The 25,326-nt window shown below is 53.4% G+C and overlaps 1 protein-coding gene across 2 annotated transcripts in view; it reads left to right on the top strand.

Annotated features, from left to right (window-relative positions):
* Positions 1 to 25,326, top strand: part of ACVR2B (activin A receptor type 2B) — a 35,365-nt gene that overhangs the window by 1,247 nt on the left and 8,792 nt on the right. The window contains exons 1-10 of one of the 2 annotated variants that reach the window (XM_043442337.1): positions 3,515 to 4,479; positions 19,557 to 19,764; positions 20,011 to 20,120; positions 20,275 to 20,426; positions 20,510 to 20,653; positions 21,172 to 21,315; positions 21,607 to 21,755; positions 23,331 to 23,445; positions 24,072 to 24,210; positions 24,300 to 24,430. In XM_043442337.1, the coding sequence (XP_043298272.1) occupies positions 4,356 to 4,479; positions 19,557 to 19,764; positions 20,011 to 20,120; positions 20,275 to 20,426; positions 20,510 to 20,653; positions 21,172 to 21,315; positions 21,607 to 21,755; positions 23,331 to 23,445; positions 24,072 to 24,210; positions 24,300 to 24,430 (1,416 nt within the window). In that variant the 5' untranslated portion in view covers positions 3,515 to 4,355. Of the gene's footprint in view, positions 1 to 3,514; positions 4,480 to 19,556; positions 19,765 to 20,010; positions 20,121 to 20,274; positions 20,427 to 20,509; positions 20,654 to 21,171; positions 21,316 to 21,606; positions 21,756 to 23,330; positions 23,446 to 24,071; positions 24,211 to 24,299; positions 24,431 to 25,326 lie in introns of those variants that run through there. The other variant, XM_043442338.1, reaches the window with a different exon arrangement.

The following is a 25,326-nucleotide window of genomic DNA, read 5'->3' as shown; positions in this document are numbered from 1 at the left end:
GGCTTCGGATGACTCTGGGCAGCCCTGGGAAGCCGCGCGTCAAAGCTTCGGGGAGAAGCTCGGGACGGTCTCTTAGGCTGGTGCGCGGCAGCCGGGGAGCTGGTCCTGCGCGTCTTTGTTCCCAGCCCCCATTACACATGCAGCGCGGGTCCCCTGCCGCCCGCGGTGGCTGCAGCTTAGAGTCTGGGAAACCCGCGAAGGGCGGGGCCGGGAGTGCAGGGGCGGGGCTGGGATCCCCAGGCTGCTGCGGGGGTGGGGATCCCGGATCTCCTTATCCCCACTCCCACTCTACCGGCCTCCTTTCGGGTGTATCGTGTCTTAGCCGTCTGCACCGAAGGCAAGTAAGTTCTCCTTGTGGGGCTTGGAGCTGCGTAACTTGAATGCAGCGACTGGAAGACAGAGACCCCTTATTGGTGGATGCATGCGTGCTCAGTCATGTCCGACTCTGCGACCCGTGAACTGTAGCCCGCCAAGCTCCTCTGTGTCCATGGGATTGTCCAGGCAAGAATACTGGAGTGGGTTGCCATTTCCTCCTCCAGGGGATCTTCCCAACCTAGGGAGCCAACCTGGATCTCTTGCATTGGCAGGCGCATTCTTTACCACTAGCCACTGGGAAGCGCCCCCTTATTGGTACTTAGGCACAATATGGAAGGGGGTCATGGATCTTTTGGAGTCATTTCATGTGTCACAGAAGCAAAGTGTCGGTGGTGTTGAACCTGTTCCCTTGTCTGCCTTTGAAGTTTTGCTTTGAGATGCTTTACTCCCAAGTGAGATCTCTGAAGTGAAGAAAGACATTGGCCTCTAGAGGGAAGGGCTGCAGCTAGCCTACTTACTAGGCAAACAGCGGCTCATGTGGCTGTCTCTGGATCCCTCCTGGAGGTTCTGGGCTCTTCCAAGACCAGGCCTTCAGAGGTGGCCTCTTCCCTAATTAACTCTTCTGTCCTGACCAGGCTCAGGTCCCCACCTGATTAGGTGAGGCAGGATGGGATTGGGTCCCTGGGATTTCCATCCTCTTCCCTGGTTGAGCAGTGCTTGTACGTGTGTGCTTAGTCGCTCAGTCATATCCGACTCTTTGTGATCCCATGGACTGTAGCCTGCCAAGCTCCTCTGTCCATGGGGATTCTCTAAGCAAGAATACTAGAGTGGGTTGCCATGCCCTCCTCCAGGGGATCTTCCCAACCCAGGGATCGAACCCAGGTCTCCCTCATTGCAGATGGATTCTTTACTGTAGGAAGGTGGGAGTCACTGTGTGTTTCTTATGGTCACATCAGCTAGTCCTCTGGTGGCCACTGCCTGACCTGTGAGGAACTATGGGAGGAGCCTCCACAGACCAGCGTGGGGGCTGAGCTGGTCCTCCTGTTCCTCCATCCTCCTGGATATGCTGCCTTCAAACCCTGGGCTTGCTGTTTAGAAGTACCCTCACCCCCTTGTAGAAGGAAGATCTAGGACAGCACTGTCAAACAGAGATGCAGAGGGAACCACACGGAAGACTTTAAACTTTTCTGGTAGTTTTGAAAAAGAAACAGGTGTGTCTTAGCCTCCTCAGGCCGCTATAAGAAAATACCACAGACTGTGTGACTTACCTCTTTTCTCACAGTCTGGAGGCTGGAAGTCTGAGGTCAGTATGCCAGCATGGTCAGGTTTTGGGGAGGGCTGTCTTGCTGGCTTACAGATGTCTGTATTCTCACTGCATCCTCACATGGCCTTACCTGGTGCTTCTGGTGGGCGCTGTTTGTTTTTTTTTCCCCTCTTCCACTAATCCCATCAAGGGGTTTTGCAAAGACACACACATCACATGCCCATCACATTGGGCATTAGAGTTTCAAGTAAGAATTTTGAGGGGACACGTTCAGCCCATAACAAGGGCAAATTAATGGTATATTTTATTTAACCTAATGTATACGCTGAAGCTGAAACTCCAATACTTTGACCACCTCATGCGAAGAGTTGTCTCACTGGAAAAGACCCTGATGCTGGGAGGGATTGGGGGCAGGAGGAGAAGGGGACGACAGAGGATGAGATGGCTGGATGGCATCACCAACTCGATGGACATGAGTTTGAGTAAACTCCGGGAGTTGGTGATGGACAGGGAGGCCTGGCGTGCTGCGATTCATGGGGTCGCAAAGAGTTGGACACGACTGAGCGGCTGAACTGAACTGAACTGAACTGAATGTATATAACACAGTCATTTCAACTTGTAGTCAGTATTAAAACAGACATTTTACATTCTTTACTGTCGTCAAAATCCACAGCATGTTTTATACTTACAGAATGTCTCAGTTCAGACTTTGTACATTTTAGATGCTCAGCAGCCTCATTTGGCTAGTGGCTACCATATTAGACGATGCAGGCCTATTCGAAAAGGCAGAATGGATGCTGCGGTCATGGTACACAGTGTTTGATATAAGATCAGTGTTAGTGAGTTTTGCAAGTCTTCTGTGATCCGTGCCTGGCCAAGTGTCCTTTGGAAACAAGTCATTTGGCTCTTTCCTTGCAGCGGATATCCCAGACACACATCTGTGTTTCCCCCGAGAACTCCTGACCTCTGTCTGTGTACTTGGGCTTTAGATCAGGGCCTGTGGCTTGGAGAGGATGCTGAGTGAAGTGTCAGGGGCCCCTGGCTGGGGCGGAGGACCAGATTCCTGTCTGTCCCGTCAGAAAGTGCAAGCCCTGACTGCTCCATGCTGTCCTTGTGGGCAACTACTCTCCCACCCAAAGATGTGCTCCATTTCCTCGGGGGGACGTGTGTATGCAGTGAGTGCAGTGACTCTCAGGCCCAGTGTGGTGGTAGCTCTCAAGGACAGACCAGAGAGTCACGGGCCACCATACCCTTCCCCGGGGAAGCATGTCCGTGGCCTTGTACCTGCTAAGCACTCCAGGCTCTGCCCTCGCTGGCTGGCCGGGCTGCCCCTTGGGGAGGAGCGGGCACTCTCCTCAGCCCTTAGAGACGCTTCCAAGGTAGATGATGTGAGACACTCACCCAGCCTCCCAGGCTGTCCACCTGGGTGAAAACACAGGAGAGAGAACCTGATGGCCACCCACTACTCTGCAGGGTCTTCCTGGGCATCCCGATTCGCCCGGATAGCACCTGGACTTCTGGCACTTCGGCGAGGAACTTCTTTTCCAGGGAGCCGAGTGAAGCGTGCCCATGGTACACGCTGAGGATCTGATGAGTGCGTGTGAGAGTGAGTGCATACTTAGTGCACACTCACTGTTTGCACCGATGTCAGGTAACTGGCCCCCTGGATGGGGTTTTGTGAAGGCAGGACTCCCAGCCTGCCCTGCCCATTGTTTCGGGGCAGCATTGTTCTGAGGGACAGCCTGCTGTCCTTGGCGGATATGCTGCACCCGGCGGGTCCCACCTACCTGTTGTAGCCACTGCGCGAGACTTCTTCACTTCTGCCTCTTGTGACCCTGCCCACTGTTCACAACCAGCCCCGGTCTCCTCCCCGCACCCCCCACCCCACCCTTTTCCTTCAGGAAGCCCTCCCTGATTGCCTGTGCCTTCAGCCTCCCACCTGGGAACTTAGGGTAGTGCCAATGAGGACCAGAGTACCCTAGATCTACTTGTAAATACTGGCCTTTTACCAGGGACTGGGGAACCTAGGTAGGCAGTAACTGAGCCAGATCCTTCTTTTGAAAATGACCCTGGACAGACAGCCCTCCGGCAGGGTCCTGGCTGGCTAGACCTCATTCTAGAGCAGAGTTTCTCAACCTTGACACTGTTGACAGTTTGGATCCCGTGATTCTTTGGTGTTTGTATAGGTGGGAAGGGGGGTGTCTTGTTCATTGTAGGGTGGTTTGCAGTATCCCTTGGCCTCTACCCTCAAAATGCAAATAGCGCTGGTAATCTGGAAAGCCAAAAATGCTTGGCCTGGAGAGGGCATAAATCACCTGATTGAGAACCTGATCTAGAATGTTCCAGATTTTAAAGGGACAGAGAGTTGTGGGAGATGGGGTTAATGGCTAATACCACCCCCCTTCCTCCCTCCCCCCAGCGGCGCGCACACACACTCACACTCACACTCTCCTCATAAGATTCAGGGCGGCAGGTTGGGTTCTAAAAGTCTGGGAGATTCCTGCTTCCGCGTCAGGGTTTGGTTCAAATTTGTGGTTCAGGAGTGCCGCTGGCCACCGTGGAGAGAATCCTGGCGTCCTTGAGTTTTCCCAGAAGTGGTTCAGGTTTCAGGGAGGCGGCGATTGCGGGTGGCCGGACCGCCTGCCCGCCGCCCCCGCCCACCTCTGAGTGCAGCGCCAGGTTCGCATCTCGCCTCGCCCGCCGGCCGGGGCCTCTGCGCCGCTCCGTGTCCGCGCGTGCACCTGGCAGCCGACGCGGGCCCAGCGGAGCACCGGGCATGCCCTCCCCCGCGAGCCCTGCGAGCGGGCCGGCCGCCGAGCACCCTGGGGAGCCGCCGCCGCCCTGGGCCTGGGGCTCGGAGGCCGTGGACACCGGGGCGGGGGCGCCGCCTCTCCCCAAAGGTATGGGGCGTCTGCGCAGCTCCACCCGGGCCTGGGGAGGTGTGGTGGGCAGCGCGGCTGGAGGCCGGAGACCAGATGGGCGCCGGCACCACGGCCCCGACCTGGGGGTTGATCTCTTCCGGCGCCTGTTGGCTGTTCTTGGCAGACTGGCAGCTCCCTGTTCCTCCTCCACTCCTCCCCCAGTGTACTCGCGGCCCGAGTCAGGAGCCTTCTGCGGGGGGGATCGCCTCTCTGATCTTGAGATCAGCAAAATACACCTTGCTGAACTGAGTACGATTACAGAGTGGGAGGAAGCAGTCCCCAAAGCTTCAGTTTCCAGTTCTCCCTGTCGCCGCTGTGTGGTGTGTGAAGTGCTTAAAGGTTTTTATTTTGTTTGTATTTATTTGTTTATTTTGTTGGTGTTGAGACTTTCTGCTTCCGTCTTTTGGGGTCTTCCCAAAGGGGACTTTGTTGCCATCTCAGGATTCTTTATCTTTTTTCTCTTCCCTTCCATTCTGTCACCTGTTCTTTGCTCCAGAACAGGCACCTCCCCCTTGTTGGGCCTTTCTCCACCAAACTGTGGCCTGCCATCCCAACCCCAGAGGCACCTGGTCTTTGCGGTCCTGCCCCTGGATGCCTCGGCTGTCGGGTGGGGATGGCGGAGAGGAGAGGCCCCTGGCCTTTTCTGAGTCTGACGGTGAAATTTCTCAGTGCTCTCTCTGTCTGAGACTGTGGTAGGTGCTGGAAGCCGACTGCTAACGCAGGCTGATTGTTCGGGAGTTCCTCGGGCCTCCCCGGCCCGCGATCAGTCTTGGCTTTCTGCGTTTGGACAGCTCAGTGCCTTGCCCTGATTGTCCCTGTCTAGCTGTGTGCATACATGTGCCTTTTTCAAACTCTCGCAGGGACTGGCAGCCCTAAGGGAGTGTTTTCAGTCACCGCACGTGATCGCTGGGAGTGGGTGTGGGAAAGGAAGGTTGCTGCCCCAGTGGGCGGATGTGAGTCCTCCTCCTCCGGGGTGGGGGCGATGACTTCTAGGGGTCTGGCCTGCCACTCACTGGGATGACTGCTCTCTGGCCGGTTTCTGGGGTGGAGCTGAGGCGTTTTGTGAGGTGAGTGCATATTCTTGTTTGCAAACGTTCCTCTGCCGACTATTTCAGTTCCACTCTGACAACCAAGGAGGCTAAAATTAGTTCTGGGGAAGGAAAAGGAAGGCTGCTTGGAAACCCAAGCACTTGGCTGGAGGACGGAGGAGGCTGCTTCCTGGGGCTGGTGGCCCAGCGTTTCGGGGAAGATGTGACCAGACCAGCTGTTGTCTGTCCATCCGAGGAGAGGGAGGGGCCCCTGCTTGCCTCCTAGGGAAGCACCAATGAAAATGGGAGGCTGACTTGGAAGCTGCTGCTCCTGAGTGTTGATGCCAGGATGTTTTCTCCTCCTGGCTGGTATAGTGGAGCACAGTGTTTGCAGGTATGAGGACAATGCCTTTTAACGTCCAGTATCACTGACAACCCTCCTTCCCCCTTTCCCCTCATTGACTCAGAAAGCACTCGTGAGTTCTCAGAGTCTTGGACTGGCAACCCTGGGTTAAGAAACCATTACTGTATTCTGTTTGAGAATTACCCTCCTGGCCAAGTTTGACATTCCCTTCAGGGCCTCACAGGCCAGGCAGACCAGAGCCTCCCTTGGAACCGCTGACTTGGGTGGGAGTGAGTGCGTGCCTGCCTGCTGCCAGAGAGTCACGTCTGACTCTCTGTGACCCTCCGGACTGGAACCTGCCAGCTCTTCCGTGCATGGAATTCTCCAGGCAGGAATATTGAGTGGGTTGCCGTGCCCTCTTCCAGGGGGTCTCCTGACCCAGGGATTGAACTCAGGTCTCTTACGTCTCCTGCCTTGGCAGACAGTTCTATACCACTGGAGGGTAGGGGTTAGAGGAGAGCCGTAGGTGCTCTGAGGGCAGAAGGGAATCAGGGTTCATGCGCTCTGGAGCTTAGCAAATAGAGGGGCAGAGCACTCGGGTGAGCTCTGGTTTCCCTTCCCGCCTGGCTGGTGCCTCCTGTGCAGCCCCCGCCCCGACCTGAGAGTGAGTCCTGCAGGGCTCCGTGGGGAAGGCGAGCCGGCCCAGTGCGGTCCTGCCTCCCCTCCCGGAAAAGCCCCTCCCAAACCTCCACTCATCCTTGGGTCCCCTGGTGGGCCACCTGGGGTGTAGTTGATAGTAATAGTCACTTTGGCTGTAATCTCTTGGCCCATTTAAAATTTTTGTTAATTTTTAGTTTTATAAGTAACACATATGGATTCAGTTGCAGAAATTTAGATATTACATGGGAAACCATGGTCCCTCTTGCCAACTTTGTTTGCCCTCTGAATCCTTCTCCAGAAATGAGCCTTCTCAGGTTGGTGGAGTTGGACCTGTATATCTATAGAAGTATCAGACTTAGAGAAAGACAGAAAGCTGTTTTTTTTTTTTTCTTTTTAACCTAAAATGGTATTACTCTTTTTCAAACATTTAACTGAAGTATAAATTATGTATAGGATAGTGTAATTATCATAAGTGACAACTTGAGGAATTTCACAAACTGAATATGCTGAGGTCATCAGCCGCCAGATGGAGATGCTTGCCCCTTCCCCACCGAGCCCTTTCTCCATTCCAGTCTTGACCCCTAAATCCTGGAGGGTAACCACTGCCCTTTTTTAATAGCATATGTTAGTTTGGCCTGTCATTGTGCTTTGAAGTGAAGGGAAAATCGCTCAGTCGTGTACAACTCTTTGCCACCCCATGGACTATATACAGTCCATGGAATTCTCCCGGCCAGAATACTGGAGTGGGTAGCCTTTCCCTTCTCCAGGGGATCTTCCCCACCAAAGGATCGAACCCAGGTCTCCCTCATTGTGGACGTATTCTTATCAGCTGAGCCACAAGGGAAGCTGTTTTTGTGCTTTAAACGGATGTAATCTTGCAGGGTGAGCTGTTTTGTGTCCCCATCTTTTGCTCACCGTGGTTCGTAACTTGCATCCACATTGTCACATGTCATGGTTTTGGTGGTATTTTTTTTTTTTTTTCCCACTGCACGGTGTGCAGGATCTTAGTTCTCCTGGCCAGGGATTGAATCTGTGTCCCCTGCAGTCTTAACCACTGGACCACCAGGGGAGTCCCTGTTATGGCTTCTTAAGCTCAGAGACTTGTTCTGGCAGTCTTTTTCAGTGTATATGGATCTACCTCAGTCTTTTTAATAGTGTGAAGTTTCAGAGTTCGGAGATAAGCTGCGTTTTGTCTGGTCTCCTATTGATGGACTTTCTGATTGCTCGCAGTTTATGCAGGTTGTTTGCTAAGGGTTGATGACAAGAAGAGAGAGTTCGGAGTCCCAGGGCATGTATGTTGTGAATTTTAATACAGATACTGAGAAACGATTACACGTGGTTATACTGTGTGGTGGTGGTGTGTATGTGTGTTTGTGTCCCTGTGTAATGGTAGGTTACAGAGCTTGGAAATTGCCCACCTCATGACGGGTGCCCGGACAGGAAGGATGCCCACTTCCTCTGACCTGATGTCTGAGGAGATCCAGAGAGGCCGCTCCCCACGTCTGAGTTACTGTGCCGACAGGGGGGTGGCAGTGGACTAACCAGGAGACGGTCCGGGTTTGGGGTGGATGTGCACGTGTGTGTGTGTGTGTGTGTGTGTGCGCTCATCAGTCAGGCTGCATGCTGCCTCCACCCCCAGAGAGACAGAGGCTCTCGCTGAAGGTTGTGGGGGGCAGGCTCTCCTGGTGCACCCCATGCGTTTGACAAGCTCTGGGCGTGGCAGGATCCTGGTGTCACATGTGGAGATAATGGAGGTAGGTCGGATGGGAGAAGCTTGTAGAAGAATGGTTCTGGGGTCTGGTGAGAGGCTTTTCGCAGCGGAAGGGGCTGCGGTGAGCTTCAGCTCCTGGATGAGTGTGTTCCTTGTTGTCTTGCTCCCTCTTCTGCCCTGACTGAAGAATTCAAGAGGGCAGGCTGAGACGGCGTGTTCTCCAGAGCCCCTGCTTTCCCAGTTCCTTGCTCACCATGCGCTCGTTCTCTCACTGCAGTTTCCCTGGGATTCCTTGTGTGAGCCCACTTGTCAGGCCCAGTTTGTGGAGCTGGGTGGCAGTGGGTTAAGGGTACGGTTTCTAGCGTGAGTGGCGTCCCAGCCAGCTTTTCCATATTGCACAGGTGATGGGCGCTGTCTGGGTCGTAATCTGCTTAGGCTGCTGTACCACAGAATGCCACCGACTCGGGGGCTTCTGTAACAGAAATTAATTTTCACAGCTCTGGAGGCTTGAAGTGAAAGACCAAGGTTTTGTCAGGATTGGTTCCTGGTGAGCCCTGGCTCCTTGGCATACAGAGCGCTACCTTCTTGCTTGTCCTCACACAGCCTTCTCTCTGGGTGTGTCTCTTCCTCCTCTTATAAGGACAGCAGTCCTATTAGAGCCCCACCCATGTGGCCTTGACTGACCTTAATTACCTCTTCAGAGACCTTATTTCCTAGTATAGTCATCTTGCCGGTTATGAATTTGAGGGCAAGGAGATGCAGTTCAATTCACAAGAGTCTAAGATAATGAAGTTGGTTGAAAGGGGATTGTTTTCCCTTGACTTACCCTTTGGAAGGGAAGTTAACTTTCTTCAGGACTCTGCTTTGGGGTCAGTGTTCTTGATGAACACTTCTATGGGCAGTCTTATTCACACTGGTGATCTCAGTTGCTGTGAATGTTTGGAGGTGTCCCCTTGAGGTATTATATATAGTCCTGAAAATATATTTAAAAACTGGGTCAAAGTAGATATGGAGGTTCCCCTCTTTTGATGATCAGGATCAACCCTCTTTCTGAAGGCACCTGGACAAGATGAACAAACAGAAAATGCCTCCGGTTGAAAGCTTTGCACAGCTAAGAAGATAGGGAATACCCACCGGCCAGGATCTGTGTGTCAGCAGAGGCCCTGGGTGGTGACTGTTACATCTGAGTCTGTTTTCAGTTCCACATGGGCAACTGAGAGGCCGAGCCTTGCACTTGACAGCCTTGTGGGGTGAGGAAGACAAGAATTGGAATTTTAAACTGAGGGTGAGTATAGTGAGTCCTTCTTTTTGGCTTGGGATTCCAAGAGTTGAGGGGGGAGCCAAAAGAAGACAAACTCTAAAGTGGGATGAAGATGTTAGGTGGTAGAAATCTTGTTGCTTCTCAGCTTTCTCTGCAGCCAGTTTAGGAGTCTCTGTGGCCATTGGCCAGTCGTGTATTTGCTTTCCAGCTTCAGAAATTTACTTCTGTGGTTCTTTGCTGTTCCTTTTGTCTTTATGGGTTTATGCCTTAAAACCCTTTTCTTTGCTGTGGTTTTAGTGGGATTACAGGAGGGAGCAAAAATAACATTTGTGTATAATCCTTGACCTTTTATCTACAAGCTGTCTTGCCAGTGTCCTTCAGGAATGATGGACTCTGGAGAAAGGCAAGTGTTTTGGAGAATGGTCCTGGACCCTTGTTTTTTTTTTTAATTGCTTATTTTAGTTTTGGCTGGGCTGCGTCTCCGTTGCTGCTCGGGCTTTTCTCTAGCTGCGGAGTGCAGGGGCTGCTCTTCAGTTGAGCTGCTCGGGCTTCTCACTGCGGTGGCTTCTCCTGTGGAGCAGGGGCTCCAGAGTGCACCGGCTACAGTAGTTGTGGCTTCCAGGCTCCAGAGCACAGGCTGAGTGGTTGTGTTGCACCAGCTTACTTGCTCCGTGGCATGTGAGGTGTTTCCTGATCAGGGACTGAACCCTTGTCTCCTGCATTGGCAGGTGGATTCTTTACCACTGAGCCATCAGGGAAACCACCCCCCCCCCCACCCCACCTTGTTCTCTGGGTGGTGTTAGGGAATCATTTACAAAGTCGAAGTTGAATGTGACTCGAGGTGACCTAGCTTCATTTCTTGTTCTGCTGGCACTAGTAGTAAAGAGCCTGCCTGTCAGTGCAGGGAACGTAAGAGATTTGGGTTCCATCTCTGGGTGGGGAAGATCCCGTGGAGGAGGGCATGGCAGCACACTCCAGTGTTCTTGCCTGGAGAATTTTGTGGACAGAGGAGCCTGGCAGGCTCGACTGAAGCGACTCAGCTTGCAGGCTGGTAGAGCTCCTCTTGTCACCCTTGAAAATTGCTCCTGAACTTCCATTTCTGGCGATAATAGTGAACAGAACAGCCAAAAAACCTCATTACACAAGACACATGGAAGTCCTGGATAATGTATAGCGAATATCCTTTTAAAATGTATGTGCATAATTGCATGTATAAAAAAAGGGAGAAGCAAGAGTGGGCTGGAAACTAGAGCTGTACCCTTTCACTGGCTAAAGCTGCTTTTTCCTGAGGGACTTTGCCTCTCTCCATATTTTAAAGATGTGGGTTTAGTAGCAGAGTGTGAGGCACAGGAGATAAGATGTGGAACTGAGACTGAGGCTCTCACATGATAAGACTTCTGCAGGGTTATTCATTCAGTGAAAGTATGGGCCAGAGGGAACATTCTTTTGCTGATAAAGGGAATAGATAAATTGTTGATTTCTGGGGAGGTGGGTAGTTTCACTTGAGAATTTGTAACCATAGATCTGTGTGCTTCCATGAGCTTGGAGTTGAAGTTTATACCATCTGTGTTTCCTGGGAACCTGAAGTTGAATAATTACAGTGATTCCAGATTGGTAATGTCCTAGAGAATTTGGCAGAAGCAAAAATATAAATTATTTCTGGAAGTTTGCCCCCTCAAACTTGGCTTCACTTTTTATTCCCACAGAAAAGGCCGCCACTGAACATAAGTTCTGTATCCAAAAACAGATTCCAAAATTCCAAAACACACAGGGAAACAAGATTCCATGAGTGAAATCATCAAAAGTAACAAGTGGGATAAATAGATGTTCAGGAAGTTAAGTTATGGAGTTTATATAAGCTAGAGATTTGGAAGTATGACAAGGAATGGAAGTATCAAAATTGACCAAGAAGTTTTTTTTTTTTTTAAGGAGAACTTGTCGAAATAAAAAAATAGATTAATTGAATTTATAAATTAATTAGAACTGAATAGCAAATTAGACCCAGCTAAAGAGAGAATTAATTAATTGGAAGTTAGATCTGTGGAATTATCTATAATGGTGTTTAGACACAGATTTGAAAAATATGAAAGCAGAGTTAAGAGACTGATCTGATGGTCTGATGCTTGGAATAGGAATGTCAGAACATAGAACAGGGAGATATAAATAGATGCGGGAGAAGTGGAAACAGTGACAGATTTTATTTTCTTGGGCTCCAAAATCACTACAGACGGTGATTGCAGCCACAAAATTAAAAGACTCTTGCTTGTTGGAAGAAAAACTGTGACATACCTTGACAGCATATTAAAAAGCAGAGACATCACTTTGCTGACAAAGGTCCATATAGTCTAAGCTGTGGTGTTTCAGTACTCATGGATGTGAGAGTTGGACCATAAAGAACGCTGAGCGCTGAAGAATTGATGCTTTCAAACTGTGGTGTTGGAGAACATTCTTAAGAGTCCCTTGGACAGCAAGGAGATTCAACCAGTCCATCCTAAAGGAAATCAACCCTAAATATTCACTGGAAGGACTGATGTTGAAGCTCCAATACTTTGGCCACCTGATAGGAAGAGCCAACTCTTTGGAAAAGACCCTGATGCTGGGAATGATTGAGGGCAGGAGGAAAAGGGGGCAACAGAGGATGAGCTGGTTGGATGGCATCACTGACTCAGTGGACATGCGTTTGAGCAAACTCTGGGAGATAGAGAAGGACGGGGAAGCCTTGTGTGCTGCAGTTCATGGGGTCGCAGAGTTGGGCACGACTTAGCGGCTGAGCAACAACAGCAAAGAATTTTTCAGAGTCAATGAAAGATGTGAAGCATCAGATTAAAAGCCATTCTGCTGAGCAGTATGGCAGCTCACTGCAGTATTCTTGCCTGGAGAATCTCACAGACAGAGGAGCCTGGCAGGCTGCAGTCCATGGGGATACAACTGAAGCGACTTAGCACATAACTGCATAAGCCCATGCCTCTGAGCAGTACAAATAAATTTAAACGTATGGCTCTTTAGTGAAATTGCAAGAAGCAGATCTAAGAAAGCAACCAGAGGGAAAAGACAGAATATCTACAAAGTTAAACACAGTGGAATAATACCTTCAAGATGGTGAGAGAAAATAACTCAACCTAATTTTGTGTTCTTCTAAACTGTCAGTTAGGAAAAAGAACAAAATGACATTTTCGGAGAGATAAACCAAGGCTTCTTTATCCAAAGATCTGTACTGAAGGAAGGTGTTCTGTGGGAAGGACAGTGGTCCTGGAAGGACGAGTGGAGTTCCAGAATGAATGGGCGTGCAGACAGACAGAGGAATGTATGGACTGAGAAGGAGATGCTGACTGTGTAAAACCCAAATATCATCTGCTTTGGGAGGCAGATAAGAAGATGAACAATCGATTACACGTGGAACACAAATATTATGTTAAACTAATTTAATGTAGGTTAGACGGAGGTAATTAGAACAGCGAGTTCCAATAAGGGATAGCAGAGATGTTGATTAACTTTCGGCTTTTAGCATAAATGTACATGTTAAAACTTAAAGGTTCACCTATAATGGAATGGAAATAGGGTGCATTACTTCCACACCAGAAGTGGCTGAAATAATGGAATTTAAAGCATACATCTATTTGGCTGGGCCAGGTGTTAGTTGCGGCACTTGGGATTTTTAGTTGCGGCATGTAGGATCTAATTCCCTGACCAGGGATCAGACCTAGTCCCCCTGCACTGGGAGCAAGTAGTCTTGGCCACTGGACTGCTAGGGAAGTCCCTGAAATAATGGGATCTAAAAAGATAATCTAAAGGTGGTAACAGTAGAGAAAAAACAAATTTAAATGTTGTTGTTCAGTCGCCAAGCTGTGTCCGACTCTTTGCAGCCCCGTGGACTGCACGCTAGGCTTCCCTGTCCTTCACTATCTCTTGGAATTTGCCCAAACTCATGTCCATTGAGTTGGTAGTGCCATCCAGCTATCTAATCCTTTGTTGCTCCCTTCTCCTCCTGCCTTTAATCATTCCCAGCATCAGGGTCTTTTCCTGTGAGGCAGCTCTTCACATCAGGTGGCCAAAGTGTTGGAGCCTCAGCGTTAGGATCAGACTTTCCAATGGATATTCAGGGTTGATTTCCTTTAGGATTGGCTGGTTTGATCTCCTTGCAATCAAAGGGACTTCTCCAGCACCACAGTTGGAAAGCATCAGTTCTTTGGCACTTAGCCTTCTTTATGGTCCTGCTCTCACATCTGTACATGACTGTGGGAGAAACCATAGTTTGGACTATACAGACCTTTGTCAGCAAAGTGATATCTCTACTTTTTAATACGTTGTCTTGGTTTGTCGTAGCTTTCCTTCCAAGGAGCAAGCATCTTTTAATTTTATGGCTGCAGTCACTGTCTGTAGTGATTTGGAGCCCAAGAAAATAAAATCTGTCACTGATTCTACTTTTTCACCTTCTATTTGCCATGAAGTGATGGAAACGGATTCTATGATCTTCATTTCTTGAATGTTGAGTTTTAAGCCAGCTTTTCCACTCCTCTTTCACCTTCATTAAGAGGCTGCTTAGTTCTTCTTCACTTTCTGCCATTAGAGTGATATATCATCTGCATAGCTGAGGTTGTTGATACTTCTGCCAGCAATCTTGATTCCAGCTTGAGATTCATCCAGCCCAGCATTTCACATGATGTACTCTGCATATAAGTTAAATAAGCAGGGTGACAATATACAGGTGTTGTACTCCTTTCCCAGTTTTGAACCAGTCTGTTGTTCCACGTCCGGTTCTAACTGTTGCTTCTTGATCTGCATATAGGTTTCTCAGGAGACAGATAAGGTGGTCTGTTATTCCCATCTCTTTTAAGAATTTTCCACAGTTTGTTGTGATTCAAAGACTTTAGCATAGTCAATGAAGCAGATGTTTTTCTGGAATTCTCTTTGGAATTCTCTTGCTTTCTCTATGATCCAACAGATGTTGACAGTTTGATTTCTAGTTCTTCTGCCTTTTCTAAATTCAACTTGCACATCTGGAAGTTGTCAGGTGACATACTGCTGAAGCCTAGTTCGAAGGATTTTGAGCAGGACCTTGCTAGCATGTGAAACAAGCGCAGTTGTGCGGTAGATTGGACGTTGTTTGGCACTGCCCTTTGGAAATGGAGTGTCCTGTGGCCACTGCTGAGTTTTCCAATTTTGCTGACATAGTAAGTGCAGCACTTCAACAGCATCATCTTTTAGGATTTGAAATAGCTCAGCTAGAATTTCATCACCTCCACCAGCTTTGTTCGTACTAGCATTTCCTGAGGCCCACTTGAGGCTGTCCGGCTCTAGGTGAGTGATCACACCATTGTGGTTGTCTGTGTCATTAGGCCTTTTTTTGTTTTATTCTTCTGTGTATTCTTGCCACCTCTTCTTAATCTCTTCTGCTTCTGTTAGGTCCTTACCATTTCTGTCCTTCAATTGTGCCCATCCTTGCATGAAATGTTCCCTTGATATCTGCAGTTTTCTTGAACACAGTGGCCCTTGTAATGGGCCTGGATTCTGGGGCTTCTTTTGGCCGTGCTGGGTCTTCGTTGCCGGGCACAGGCGTTCTCTAGTTGTGGCAGGTGGGGTCTACTCCAGTTGCAGTGTGCGGAGCTCTCATTGCGGTGGCTTCTCTTGTCATGAAGCACGGGCTCTAGAGCGTGTAGCTTCAGTAGTTCTGGTGTACGGGCTTAGTTGCTCTGCAGCATATGGAATCTTCCTGGACCCAGGATTCAATTTTAGATCAAAGACAGTATTAGATTGAGTTTGGATAAAAAAGGTACAGAAAGATTTGAAGTACGAGTTGGATAAAGATAAATTGGGAAAATACTAACTACAAGAAATGTCATATAGCTGTGTCAGTGTCAATTAAAGTAGGCTTTCTGGCAAGGAGCAAGCAAACAAATGAACGGGGTTATTTTGTAGTAAGAAAAGTTTTATTGGAATATATAAAAAAATTCTATAACCCGAAGGAGAAGCAGCCCAGCGGAAAAATGGGAAAGGATGTGAACAGGCAGTTTTCAGAAGGGGCTGACAAACACACGCACGACCATTCTCACAAGCAGTTAGGAGATGGGGATCACAACCATGACGTCCGGTTTCACCCTGACCGGGTTAGCACATCGCAGGGGCTGAGGGTGTGGCTCAGTGGGGCTGGAGTCTCTTGGGCACGTACAGTGGTACATCCACGTGGGGGAACAGTGTGACTGTGTCCAGGAGTTGGAGATGCTCATCTCTGTGTCCCCCCATCTCTGACCTCTAACCTGTGGTGTATCCCCGCTCATGAGAAAATGCACAGGAGAGGACCCCGGGAGGGGTCCACGGCGGCAGGGCTTATATCAGCAAATGTTGGAAATGACCTAAAGGTCCGACAGGAGGATGGACCGGAGGTTGTGGTCAGGCCGTACAGTGAGCTGTTCTCTAACCCTGAGCGTAGAGGGGTCGCAGAGCAGGTGAAGAGGGTACGTACTCCACAGTGAGGCGGCCCTGGGCTCAAAACCTGGTTTTGACACTTAGTAAGTATCTTGGGTAGAGTTATTCTCTTGAGTGGGAGAAGTTCAGAGACGGACGTAGTCCAGTTTGGGACTCTCTTCTGCCTCTTGTGAGTGTGTGTCATTGCACAGAGCGTGCACACATGTGTGCGCGTGTCTGATGCTCCAGCCCTCCTCCTCACCTCCACTTAGGTTCCCTTTATCCCTCACACACCAGCCATCCTACTCTGGTCGTGGGGAAGATGGTGAAGAGCATCCTGTGTGGACCCGGGGAGGCGGAGTCACAAACTCAGATCCGGGCATTGTCGCTGGGCGCCCCCACCTTTGGGGCCCTCGTTGGCTGCTCTGGAGGGGCCTGCGGTGACAGCAGGCGCTCAGCTAAGGGCAGGTCCCTCCGACGGGGCAGGGAGAGGGGAGCCCAGAGCACGGCCTCCAGGGAAGGGAGCCTGGCCCCCGTGCGCTTGTGTGGTGGTGGGGGGGGTGCCTCTCGTCTCTGCGCAGACCTGGAGGCTGGACGACGCGGGGGAAGGCTGGGCTTGCCTCACCTGGCCGCCTCTCTGGTGGCTCCTGCAGGGAGCCCGGCGGTGGTGAGCTGGTGCAGGGGGCCTGAGGTGGGTGGGTGCTGGCTGGCATCCCATTCTCACCCCTCTACAGTGTAGGGGGATTGCGCCCACAGGGAGGCGGGGCTGTTGAGGGAGCCTCAGGAACCAAGGGCAGAGTGCAGCGGCCGGCTGGCTCCTGGGGTCTGTGGTACCTCTGAGAGCTGCTGGCTGAGCTGAATGTTCCCCAGACCCAGAGCCCGGGGGACCCCAGGGGAGGCGTGGCAGCTCCGGCTGCACCCCCTACCTCCAAGGTCTGCCTCAGGCCTCCAGCCCGCGCTCTCCCCATTGGATTTCCCCCTTGTCTCCCCAGGTGCAAGTTGGGTGCATCCAAGGCCAGCTGGCCTGGGAAACAGACCTTGCGTGTCAGAGCCCCTCCGTTCAGGTTCATCCTGCTCTCAGCTTGTGGGTTCTGAGTGGAATCTGCGTGTACTCTTTCTTTGGGAGGTTCTTTGTGTCCAGGATTGGGCTTTCCATGTCTCGCCCGGACTGGGAGCTTGGGGAGCAGCAGGGGTGTCTGCCCACTGGGGTTTAGACCCCTTGGAGCATAAGGACCGCCTCGTGCTTGTATGCCTGTTTCCTTGAGAGGCTAGTGCTTGGGTTGGCTGGTGCTCGGGGTAAAATGAACCCCTTACTCTCATGTCTTCGGGGGAGGTGCCCCTCTGGGCTCTGAGGCAGCAAGTGGGGGCACAGCTGCTTCTCCTGCCGGGATGGGTGAGTGGGCGGGGGCCGGGGGAGCCTCCTGTGTAGGGGCCCCGGCTGTGTGAGTGTGGGCAGGAGCCCTGTGTCTATTAAAAGGCGGAGGCGGCCTTGCGGTTGGAGTGTTGCCAGAGGCTATAAATAGCTGAGTGTGTGCAGGAGGAGTGCCAGGGAGGAGGGAGGAGGGGGATTCCTCTCCAGCTGGCAGCAGAGTCTGGGAGTGGTGGGGCCTGGGGCCTCCGGGGGCTCTGAGTACAAAGCTCTTGCAGGTGTCGGTGTGCACCCCCCAGCCTGACGGGGCGGGGGGCTTGTGCTGTGATGAAATGGCGTTGGTCGTGGGGAGGGGTCTGACTAATATAACAGTGATGGGGCCAGGCATTGTTCTCACTTAAAATGCAGTAACTCAAGTCATTCTTGGGACAGCCAAGGAAGTGGGTTCGTTAGCATCCCCTTCACACGAGTGGGGAAACAGAGGCACGAGGTGGCTGGGGCGCTTGCCGGGAGGCGTCTGAACCAGGACCTGAGTGGGGTCGAGGCCCCTTTTTCTCAGTTGGTGTGTGGGGTTCCCCGGGTGGCGCTAGTAGTAAGGGACCGCCTGCTGGTGCGGGAGGCGCTGGAGACGTGAGTTCCATCCCTGGGTCAGGAAGATCCCCTAGAGGAGGGCATGGCAACCCTCTCCAGTGTTCTTGGGACAGAGGAGCCCGGCAGGCTGCAGTCCATGGGGTCACAAAGAATCAAACACACTCAGCGACTTAGCACGCATGCACGTGTAGGAGGCTCTTGTCAGGTGCGGGTCTGTGGACATCCTGAGCCCCAGGTCTTACCTGCAGCCTTGAGATTCGGAGTTCCCAGCCCTGCTGGCATGGGCCTGCTCACAGTAGTGGCCAGAGGGGTCCCCGCCTGGTCAGCAGCCTGGAGAGAGGAGCTGGGCCAAGGGACGCTCCTGCTGTCTGGTGACTTCTCTTGTTCGGGCTCCCAGCTTTGTACGGGGCGTGGAGGCTTGTTGTCTGAGCGGAGGTGGACCCTAGGGCTGCAGGCTGCGGCCATCCCTCGTTTTCCCCTCCCTTGACAATCCAGCTCCAGCGTGGAGAGGACTATGTCCTTCTGTCTGATTATTGGTCCGTCCTTCCTTCGGCGCCTCTGCCCATCTTTCCAGCCTGTGTCTGGATCTGGTTTTAGCACTCAAGACAGTTCAAGGTTTCTGCTGTCAAAGCATCAGCTTTGCAGTCCTGTGGGGGAAGCCTGACGTTTAAGAAGCAATCATCAAGCGCATTTGTAATGTTTTGTTTCTTATATGAGTGTTTATTATGTTATTGTCTCTGGGGGGATTATCTTTGGTTGCATTTTTTTTATACTTTTTGAATGTCTGGAATAACCCTTTAAACAGCAAGAGGCAATTAGTCACGGGGGATAAATGAGGTGATGGAAGAAGTGCAAAGGCCTGTGGAAGTGGAGAGTAATTGGCCTGGCCTCCAGGGAGAGAGAAGTGCCAACATTTAAAGGAGAAAGTGGGGAACGTCTTGCGGCCAGAGGTAGTAACTTGTGTGATGCCTGGAAGCCGAGCATATTCAAGAGCCTGGCAATGTTGTGTGCTGTAGTCGGGGGAAGGAAGGTGGGGTTGTGCCCAGCACCTCATCTGTAGCCCGGCTTGCAGGTCTGGCCCATAGGTCACCAGTCTCTGAGGACTCCCACTAGATTTGCTGCCATGGATGCAGTGGGTCCCGTGTGCCCTCTGGATCGGGGGTTTCGCAGAGTATGCGGCCACCGATGCTGCTGCAGGTGGGCAGGGGGAGGGGGGTGTGTGGGCATCGTTGGCACCAGCCTGGGCCCTGCCACAGCATTTGGTCTCCTAGGTCCACCCCATTCCCTCAGCCCCGCCTCCCACTGGCAGAGATGCTCTGAGACAAGACAGAGACATGGACAGGAAGCTGCACGCCTAGTTTCTCCGAAGTGGTCCCCGAGTTTTGCACAGAACCACCTGGGACAAAGAGGGAGGTTAAAAACACAGATCGGGCCCCCGCTCCAGTTGGAGGGGTCTGGGCTGGGCCCAGGAGTAGACATGTCTAGCATCACCCTCCTGCCCCACTCGAACACACACGGCGATTCTGACATGCCTGGGGTCGAGGGCCCCTGCTGCGGTGCAGGGCGGCACCCCAGAGCCCCCGTGTTGGCGGAGCCCTCCCTGTGCCCCCGGCTGCCAGTCTGAGCCCGCCCCTCCTCCTCCACCCCACGGCCCGGGGCGGCTCAGCAGCAGCTCCCTCTCCCGGGAGCAGGTTCCGGGCGCGGGGAGGCCGAGACGCGGGAGTGCATCTACTACAACGCCAACTGGGAGCTGGAGCGCACCAACCAGAGCGGCCTGGAGCGCTGCGAGGGCGAGCAGGACAAGCGGCTGCACTGCTACGCCTCCTGGCGCAACAGCTCGGGCACCATCGAGCTTGTCAAGAAAGGCTGCTGGCTGGACGACTTCAACTGCTACGACAGGTGCCGGAGCCCCCGAGTCCACACGGGCTCTCGCCAGCTCCCAGCCCTCCCGGGTTTTGAGGTCCCCAGTGATGCTGGAGGAGGGCGTCCACCCTTGGATCCCTCTCCTGACCCTGGGTCCCGCTTCCGGGGAGCCCAGCCTCCACAGTTCCCCATAGGGATCTCTGTCTGTGGGGAGGGGTTTGCTGGGCCGCCCTGGGGAGTCTGTCCCTCAGCCGAGTTGTGGATGGGAAACCGTGCCTCCAGGCAGGAGTGCGTGGCCACCGAGGAGAACCCCCAGGTGTACTTCTGCTGCTGCGAAGGCAACTTCTGCAACGAGCGCTTCACCCACCTGCCCGAGGCGGGCGGCCCAGAAGGTGAGGGCGTGGGGGGAGCAGATGTGGGCTGGCTTTGGCCCCCCGATGCTCGGCTCCTGCTTGGGGTGGGGAGTGGCTGCAGGGGTCTCTGGTCTGGCCCTGGAGGTGTGCAGGTAGGCAGACTGTGTGACGCTGGGCTCCGTGTGTCCCCCAGTCACGTACGAGCCACCGCCGCCAGCCCCCACCCTGCTCACTGTGCTGGCCTACTCGCTGCTGCCCATCGGGGGCCTCTCCCTCATTGTCCTGCTGGCCTTCTGGATGTACCGACATCGCAAGCCCCCCTATGGCCATGTGGACATCCATGAGGTGAGATGGGGCTGGCTCGGGGCGGGGCGGGGCGGGGTAGATCCTATTAAGGCCAGATCCTGTTAAGCCCTCGATCTCCCCAGGACCCTGGACCTCCACCCCCGTCGCCTCTGGTGGGCCTGAAGCCGCTGCAACTGCTGGAGATCAAGGCTCGGGGGCGCTTTGGTTGTGTCTGGAAGGCGCAGCTCATGAACGACTTCGTGGCTGTCAAGATCTTCCCACTCCAGGTGCGTGTCTGCCTGTGGGGGGTCTGGTCGTCTGGCTGGGGCCTGAGCCCTCCTGCCCAAGAGAAGTCCGTACCCTGTGCAAGCGGGGTGCGAGAGGAATGGGCCCATTGCAATGGCAGCGTTTACGGTGGGCCTAGGGTAGGGCTTTGCGAAACCTTGATTTGCAGAACCTCAGTCCACCCTGGTTTTGAGGGTTTTGCTTTGACAGCAGGTTCTGCTTAGAGGCCCTGGACATCAGGCTAATGGAGCCATTGCCCAGGACACTTGGCACAAGCAGGCCTGCTCTGCTTCTCGTTGGCTGGGTGGTCCTGGGCCACTCATTTCTGTCACTACGGACCTCTCTGCCCCCCTGCTGTAAACCTGGTGCTGGCCGCGGTGATCTCAGGGCTCACCGCTGGCCTGTGGTCCTTGGTCCGGCTCAGTCCTGCTCTGCCCCCTGACAGGCTGAGGTTGGGAGCGGGTGGGAAGCCGCCAGGAGGTGTGGCTGCGGTGGGGTTCAGCCGCGCCCCCTGCTTCAGGACAAGCAGTCGTGGCAGAGTGAACGGGAGATCTTCAGCACGCCTGGCATGAAGCATGAGAACCTGCTGCAGTTCATTGCCGCGGAAAAGCGCGGCTCCAACCTGGAGGTGGAGCTGTGGCTCATCACGGCCTTCCACGACAAGGTGAGCCTCGCCCCGTGGACCCTGCTCCCCCGGGAGGTGACTGTGGGCCCCACCGTGGGTGGGTGTGGACACGAGGGTCTGCAGGAAGAACGCCTCTCCCTGGGATCAGCTTTTGCAAACAGGAGTAGTGACTTCATGATTATCCCTGTCTGACACCACCCGCTTCCCAAGCCCTCCTGGCCTTGTCGGTGCCAGCCTCCCGGGGGGAGCTCAGCCACCTGGCCCACGGGTATGGCCCTCCGGGGCGGGGCGGGGTCCTGCCCGCCTGCAGAGCCTGCGCTGTCTCCTTAGGGCTCCCTCACGGATTACCTCAAGGGGAACATCGTCACGTGGAGCGAGCTGTGTCACGTGGCGGAGACCATGTCCAGAGGCCTCTCCTACCTGCACGAGGACGTGCCCTGGTGCCGGGGCGAGGGCCACAAGCCGTCTATCGCCCACAGGTACCGGCTAGCAGTCGCTCTCTTTTCTCGGCCTGGGCCGCAGAGAGGGCTGGAGGGTGAGAGCGGGGCCCGGGGGGTCTCAGCCTCATAAACACGCCTGGCTGCTCTGTGGTGTGTCAGAGGCAGCCACACAAAACCCGGCCCACCAGGCCCTTCCCGCGTCTTCCCCCCTTGTCCGCTCAGGCTGTGGTCCTGCAAGCTGGTTCTCTGGTGCCCTCCAGTGGCCACAGAAGGAAGTGCCGACTCTGTCCCTGGTTGGAGTTCTGTGTGTTGATCCTTGCTGTATTAGAGCATACATATCCTGTTAATTCACTCAGAGCGAGGACGTGTGTATGTAGCCTCTGGAAAACTCTGTAGTCCTGGGAGAATGAGCTTTAAGAAAGGCACATAACGGATTATTATGAAAGGAGTGTTAACCTTGCAGATCCCCTGAAACAGTCTCGGGGATTCTCTGGCGTCCTTGGATGGTGCTTTGAGAGCCAGTCTGTCTGGTTACCTTCTCATCACAGTGGCCGGCACTCCTCTAAACACGCCGAGATGCCAAGTCATTTAAGCCTCGTAACTGCTCTGTGAGATAAGTACTGTTTTTCCCAGCCCTTCTTACAGGTGAAGAACAGCAGCATAGAAAAGAGGACTTAGTTTAGTGTGGTTCCCTGACTGTGAGGGAGTCTCAGATTCTGGGGTTCAAAGCTGAAGGGCCCCAATGGGAATAACATTAATGACATAGGGTGTGGACTGTATGAAATTACCATTTTCGTAGGTCAAACACAGTTGAATGTTGACTCTTCCATAGGGTCCAGCCTAACACTAGTGCATAGTAAGTGTGCCAGGGATGGCCCTAAGCATTTGTCCATCAGTTTAGTCCTCACAGTAAGGCTGAGACAGGCATGAGGAAGTTGAGGACCGGCTAGGGAAAGGCAGGGCTGAGTGCAACCCCAGCACCCACTCCGCCACCTCCAGAGCGGCTCGAACCTCTGGGGCCGCAGTCCCCAACCTTTCTGGCAGCAGGGACCAGTTTTGTGGAAGACAGTTTTTCTACGGACTGGGGTGAGGGTGGTTTAAAAGGTTGATTTAAACATGTTATTTACGGTGTACTTTATTTTTGTTGTTACTATATTGGCTCCACCCCAGATCATCAGGTGTTAGATCGTGGAGGTTGGGGACCTCTGCCCTGCGGCCTGCTCAGAATCAGGCACATTTGTTGAAACTTCTCTTCTCGCTCACATCCCAGACAGTGTAAATTCTGGCCAGGAAACTCACATCCCCAGCTGCAGTGCCCCTCCGCAAACCCTCTGAGAATGTGAGGGCCGGCCTTTGATGCTGGGGACTGGACGGGGGTTGGCATTGCTTTGACAGCTCTGGTGGAAGTGCAGCCAGGGATTCTCATGCCGACGGAGGGGAGTGTCCTCAAGCTGCCCGCCCGTGTGGCTTCGTGGAACTCCACCTGGTGCAGACCCCGCTCCCCACAGGGTGGGATGGGCCCCGGCTTAGGGCTCTGGAAGTCCAGGTGGGAAGGCAGGAGCAGGGCCGATCGGACCACAGGTTCGGCTCCGTCTCAGTCCACTGTCTCCACAGGGACTTTAAGAGCAAGAATGTATTGCTGAAGAGTGATCTCACTGCTGTGCTGGCTGACTTTGGCCTGGCTGTTCGGTTTGAGCCAGGGAAACCTCCGGGGGACACTCACGGGCAGGTGACGAGCCTCGGGGTAGAAGGTGGGGTTGGACGCTGCCGCTCTGGTGTTAGCTGGCCGGGGACAGGGGTCACCCCGTGGGCCCAGAGTTTCCCGAGAGCCCCAGGGGCGGCGCTCTTGCTTCACCAGTGGGGTGAGGCCTGGAGGGGGCATGGCTTCCTGCGCCAGTCAGCGAGAAACAGATCTCCCTCCCCTCTTTCAGTTGTAATTATTAAAAAAGGTAAAAATAATATAATAGATAAGTGTATATTAAGAATCCAAATCAAAAACCTAGAGACAAAGTAACCTAAAGTTAAACCTGAGCGGATCATTCTAAAACAACTGCTGTTAATATTTGGAACTATTCTCCCCCTTCTGATTTTGGTGTCAGTCTCAGTAAAATACGTGTTATCTGTGGAGCCCCTTGTGGTGTTGAGGGAGTAAAGAGGCAGCAGTTCTGTGGTCGATTACTACTGTCCGGAACGGTACTTCAGTCATTGCATCGTGCCCCTTGGAGGCCCCCACGACCACCGGGGACAGCGGTCACTGTCGATGGCCCTGCTGTGCACACGTGATGTAGCTCTCATGTCCTGTGAGTGCAGCTGTGCATGCTCAGTGACCACAGCCGCTCCCCTGTCCTCACGCAGGTGGGCACGCGGCGGTACATGGCCCCCGAGGTGCTCGAGGGAGCCATCAACTTCCAGAGAGACGCCTTTCTGCGCATCGACATGTACGCCATGGGGCTGGTGCTGTGGGAGCTCGTGTCCCGCTGCAAAGCTGCCGACGGTGAGCAGGGCAGGCGCCCCGAGTGTGCTGGCGTGCTGGGGGAGGAGTGGGGCACTCAGGTGACCCCCGGGACTCACCTTCTCCTCCAGGACCTGTGGATGAGTACATGCTGCCTTTTGAGGAGGAGATCGGCCAGCACCCGTCACTGGAGGAGCTGCAGGAGGTGGTGGTGCACAAGAAGATGCGGCCCGCCATCAAGGATCACTGGCTGACACACCCGGTGAGGGGTCGGTAGGGGGCAGGGACAGCCTCCTCGGGGCCGCGGGGGAGGCTGTTGGCGCGGGATGCTGACGGCCAGGAGAGGAGCTTCACCCAGCCGTGCGGTGCGGCAGGGCCGCTCAGGCCACAGGACCGTCCCCGCCTCCCCCCGCTGCATTCCCTCCCTTCCACCAGCAGGGTGTCTGTGGGTTAGTGCTCTCCAAGGCGGCGGCTCTGGTTTTGACCCCAGAGAGTGATGGGACCTGACACATGGGACGGAAATCCTGGATCTGTCATCAGTAGCTGGGTGACATCAAGCAAATTGCTTGATTTCTCTGAGCTCTTGTCTCCTCAGGGTAGTATTAGATTTAAGGAGTTGCTGTACCTCGCTGGGCAGGGCACCGATCATTTAAGTGTTTCATATGGCTTAGTGCTGATGAAGTAATCGCTTTCCCCTGCCCTCATCAATTTCTTGGGTCTGGGCTGAGCTCCGTGGTATCTGGGCCCCTCCAGTCTGGGGACGTGCACAAAAGACCCCAGCTGTGTAACTGTTCCCATTTCTTGGAAGGACATTTGCCTTGAGCGCCGTTGAATTCTTCTCCCTGGTACCCTGGGGTTGATTCAGAAGGACATCACTGGGGGCTAGCCCTCTTCCCACACGGTCAGGGGTTGAGCCGTGGAGGCCAGGTTCTGCTGCCATGCTGCTTGCTCCGTGAAACCCAGGACTGCAAACAGAAAATGTAGGCACAGGGAGAGGGAAGTTGGGCCTTACCTTCTGCGTCAGACTTTCAGTCTCTCAGGGCAGAGATGCTGCGGTTGCCAGTCCAGTTCCCTGATGTGAGCAGGTCCAGAGAGGTCTGAGCGTGGCCTAGTGCCAAGCAGGCTGGATTGTTCCTGGATGTGGGTGGGCTCTTTGCT

This window comes from Cervus canadensis, chromosome 22 (assembly GCF_019320065.1).
Source record: "Cervus canadensis isolate Bull #8, Minnesota chromosome 22, ASM1932006v1, whole genome shotgun sequence".
In the NCBI taxonomy this organism is placed as follows: domain Eukaryota; kingdom Metazoa; phylum Chordata; class Mammalia; order Artiodactyla; family Cervidae; genus Cervus; species Cervus canadensis.
The sequence above is the reverse complement of the archived record's forward strand: the minus strand, read 5'-3'. Positions and strand labels throughout refer to the sequence as shown.